The sequence below is a fragment of the Cephus cinctus genome, unplaced genomic scaffold (genome assembly GCF_000341935.2).
Source record: "Cephus cinctus unplaced genomic scaffold, Ccin1 Ccin1_scaffold1966, whole genome shotgun sequence".
Lineage (NCBI taxonomy): Eukaryota > Metazoa > Arthropoda > Insecta > Hymenoptera > Cephidae > Cephus > Cephus cinctus.
This window is the reverse complement of record NW_014334076.1, coordinates 4,580-7,889: the sequence shown is the minus strand read 5'-3', so window position 1 is coordinate 7,889 and position 3,310 is coordinate 4,580. Positions and strand designations below refer to the sequence as shown.

The following is a 3,310-nucleotide window of genomic DNA, read 5'->3' as shown; positions in this document are numbered from 1 at the left end:
GCCTGCCCAGTGCACAAACCCTATAAAAAGTCTCGTGATTCCTAACACTGGAAAATCACGAAACGTCTCAATATATACATTTCATAACTGGGGCGGGGGAGGAACTTCTGCAACCCCCTGCCTTAATAACACCTCCCTGTTATCACAGAAGTAGCCTATGCAGACTATGCAGTCGCCGGGTGCATACGCGTGCATCACACACCGAGCACAGCGTACACAGATGTCCACGCGCAGATCTATTGCGGGGTCAATCTGTAAGTAGTGTATTACATGCGTTGTGTACTGGGCCCTGTGCTCGGCGGTCTGCGCGCGCATGCACCCGTAGCATAGATCCTCCTCCACGCCCCGCACGTATAAACACCCGAACAAGCATTGCCCTTCATGAAAGGAGGCGAAGAAAGCATTGAGGGGCGGCGGTATTCCATCAAGCAGTGGCCCCTCGAATGGTCCTTCTGCCCCCTCGTGCGATGTATCCGGTCGTATTGGTGCCATAATCTGTAACATTTCAGTTTTTTTTTGTTAATAAATATGTTTAAAGTAAATACAAAACAGTGTAGTCTTAAAATTATTACACTTACCGGTTCCGTAATATATAGCTGACGATTACGTCTGGTGGCGCTATGCGTCCTTGCAGCGTCTAGAAATAAGCGTAAAAGGTGTCGGATATATACAATTTTTTAAATCAAATAAAAACCTGTGCAGGTTTAAAATTATTACACTTACCGGTTCCGTAATATATAGCTGACGATTACGTCTGGTGGCGCTATGCGTCCTTGCAGCGTCTAGAAATAAGCGTAAAAGGTGTCGGATATATACAATTTTTTAAATCAAATAAAAACCTGTGCAGGTTTAAAATTATTACACTTACAGCTGCGGTGACACTCGGCTGTAGTCTGAAGGGACCTGGTGCGGTTCGTCCTTTTTTTGTAATGTCTAGAAATAAATGTCAAAGATGTCAGATACAAAATCGCTTTTTTTAATCTAATAAAAAAAATGTATATAAGCTCAACACCGATATGCATACCACTTTATTAATATTTTCTTTTTTTCTGCACTCTCTTTTTCTTTTCCCGAATTAGCCTAGAAAACAGGGTAAACGTTAGATAAAATAAAAATGGTAGAAAGCGGGAACAAGAACTTTTTTTACACCTACCGTTGTTTCTCCTATCACCAGTCTCTTCAATTTTATATCACCTTTGTGCCCTTCTGAATTGTCACCAATGTACTGACGAGATGCTGCGAAGACATCTCAAAGGTAACCATCGTATGTGTGAGAGAAATACCAAAATAGAATATTAAGGTTATATAGTCTGTAATTTATAGGACAATATATCATTATTTTATTATTTCACAAACTCAAGTGTCTAAATTGTTTCTAAAAACGCCTGCCCAGTGCACAAACCCTATAAAAAGTCTCGTGATTCCTAACACTGGAAAATCACGAAACGTCTCAATATATACATTTCATAACTGGGGCGGGGGAGGAACTTCTGCAACCCCCTGCCTTAATAACACCTCCCTGTTATCACAGAAGTAGCCTATGCAGACTATGCAGTCGCCGGGTGCATACGCGTGCATCACACACCGAGCACAGCGTACACAGATGTCCACGCGCAGATCTATTGCGGGGTCAATCTGTAAGTAGTGTATTACATGCGTTGTGTACTGGGCCCTGTGCTCGGCGGTCTGCGCGCGCATGCACCCGTAGCATAGATCCTCCTCCACGCCCCGCACGTATAAACACCCGAACAAGCATTGCCCTTCATGAAAGGAGGCGAAGAAAGCATTGAGGGGCGGCGGTATTCCATCAAGCAGTGGCCCCTCGAATGGTCCTTCTGCCCCCTCGTGCGATGTATCCGGTCGTATTGGTGCCATAATCTGTAACATTTCAGTTTTTTTTTGTTAATAAATATGTTTAAAGTAAATACAAAACAGTGTAGTCTTAAAATTATTACACTTACCGGTTCCGTAATATATAGCTGACGATTACGTCTGGTGGCGCTATGCGTCCTTGCAGCGTCTAGAAATAAGCGTAAAAGGTGTCGGATATATACAATTTTTTAAATCAAATAAAAACCTGTGCAGGTTTAAAATTATTACACTTACAGCTGCGGTGACACTCGGCTGTAGTCTGAAGGGACCTGGTGCGGTTCGTCCTTTTTTTGTAATGTCTAGAAATAAATGTCAAAGATGTCAGATACAAAATCGCTTTTTTTAATCTAATAAAAAAAATGTATATAAGCTCAACACCGATATGCATACCACTTTATTAATATTTTCTTTTTTTCTGCACTCTCTTTTTCTTTTCCCGAATTAGCCTAGAAAACAGGGTAAACGTTAGATAAAATAAAAATGGTAGAAAGCGGGAACAAGAACTTTTTTTACACCTACCGTTGTTTCTCCTATCACCAGTCTCTTCAATTTTATATCACCTTTGTGCCCTTCTGAATTGTCACCAATGTACTGACGAGATGCTGCGAAGACATCTCAAAGGTAACCATCGTTTTCCCCACCATAGCCCTGATTTTTTGCATAGTTGCAAATAAGAGACACATGTAGCAGTTTACGCTGCTAAGCCAGTGGTACCCCCCACGCCTGATGTATTTGGCGCATCGCTCGCTAGATGATCCAAAAGAAGGGTACCATCATTCCAACAGTTACGTGGTATGTGGAGAATTCACCCCGAGCAAAGTATTAGAGGGTTGGCTATCCACACATCGATAGCTAAAAGTATCGAAAAAGTATCGCTAATACGTGCGATACTTGTATAATATAAGGTATTTCTTACAAAAAAAGAACCGTATTCTACTTTACCACGCTACCTCCTTAGGGTAATTAAAAAGGTTACCGACAGGGGGTCAGTGTATAATTACCGACCGTGGTATGCCCCCTGGGGACATGCAGCTGGGAATTTTCGCGCCTTAGGACCGCATGGTGGGGCATCGCCTCATGGCTGAGGGGTGGGGAGAGCTGCCCACATCGGCGAGGCGGGTGACGTCATAGCGCGGCGTGGAGAGCCAGAGCGCTGCGCGCTACATGACTCATGGGAGATAGTGTCGGGGGTTTGTTGTGACGGCCAGAAGTGGTATGTAACTACTCTTGTTAATTTGTGAATCAACTATTGAACTCTCAATTAATATAGCAACTCACAGATTCTATTTATTGCAACGGACCAATAACGATATTTTATTGTACATGTATCACTGTTACCAATAATAGCTTTTCTCTGTCTATAAAAATTATCTTTTATTCAACAGATAGCATTCAACTAGCTTTGCTTCGTAATTTTCACGCTTCTACATTCATCCAA

At 42.4% G+C, this 3,310-nt stretch overlaps 2 protein-coding genes across 4 annotated transcripts; both read right to left on the bottom strand.

Annotated features, from left to right (window-relative positions):
• Positions 1-78: 78 nt before the first annotated feature.
• On the bottom strand, positions 79-1,248 carry LOC107273999. 2 transcript variants are annotated; one of them, XR_003061699.1, is made up of 4 exons: positions 1,025-1,248; positions 869-933; positions 724-782; positions 79-495 (listed from the first exon to the last, which is right to left on the bottom strand). XR_003061699.1 is itself a non-coding variant. In XM_015752709.1 (3 exons), exons 1-3 carry the CDS (start codon positions 1,020-1,022, stop codon positions 82-84), a joined length of 627 nt encoding a protein of 208 aa, XP_015608195.1. In that variant the 5' UTR covers positions 1,023-1,248; the 3' UTR covers positions 79-81. The 2 variants fall into 2 exon arrangements, 1 of the variants encoding a protein (XP_015608195.1); XM_015752709.1 differs by having other exon boundaries at positions 869-1,248.
• A 213-nt stretch (positions 1,249-1,461) lies between these two features.
• LOC107273998 lies at positions 1,462-2,800 on the bottom strand. Of its 2 annotated transcripts, XR_001539389.1 has the most exons (4): positions 2,263-2,800; positions 2,107-2,171; positions 1,962-2,020; positions 1,462-1,878 (listed from the first exon to the last, which is right to left on the bottom strand). XR_001539389.1 is itself a non-coding variant. In XM_015752708.1 (3 exons), the coding sequence occupies exons 1-3, from the start codon at positions 2,258-2,260 to the stop codon at positions 1,465-1,467; spliced, it is 627 nt and encodes a 208-aa protein (XP_015608194.1). In that variant the 5' UTR covers positions 2,261-2,800; the 3' UTR covers positions 1,462-1,464. The 2 variants fall into 2 exon arrangements, 1 of the variants encoding a protein (XP_015608194.1); XM_015752708.1 differs by having other exon boundaries at positions 2,107-2,800.
• Positions 2,801-3,310: the final 510 nt, after the last annotated feature.

What these genes read in the sequence shown, in the direction of transcription:
- LOC107273998 (XM_015752708.1), bottom strand. Translation starts at nt 2,260, where the DNA reads ATGCATATCGGTGTTGAGCTTATATACATTTTTTTTATTAGATTAAAA. An exon ending in AGCCGAGTGTCACCGCAGCT is followed by an intron (nt 2,021 to 2,106) that starts GTAAGTGTAATA and finishes GCTTATTTCTAG; the next exon opens with ACGCTGCAAGGACGCATAGC. An exon ending in AGCTATATATTACGGAACCG is followed by an intron (nt 1,879 to 1,961) that starts GTAAGTGTAATA and finishes GAAATGTTACAG; the next exon opens with ATTATGGCACCAATACGACC.
- LOC107273999 (XM_015752709.1), bottom strand. Translation starts at nt 1,022, where the DNA reads ATGCATATCGGTGTTGAGCTTATATACATTTTTTTTATTAGATTAAAA. An exon ending in AGCCGAGTGTCACCGCAGCT is followed by an intron (nt 783 to 868) that starts GTAAGTGTAATA and finishes GCTTATTTCTAG; the next exon opens with ACGCTGCAAGGACGCATAGC. An exon ending in AGCTATATATTACGGAACCG is followed by an intron (nt 496 to 723) that starts GTAAGTGTAATA and finishes GAAATGTTACAG; the next exon opens with ATTATGGCACCAATACGACC.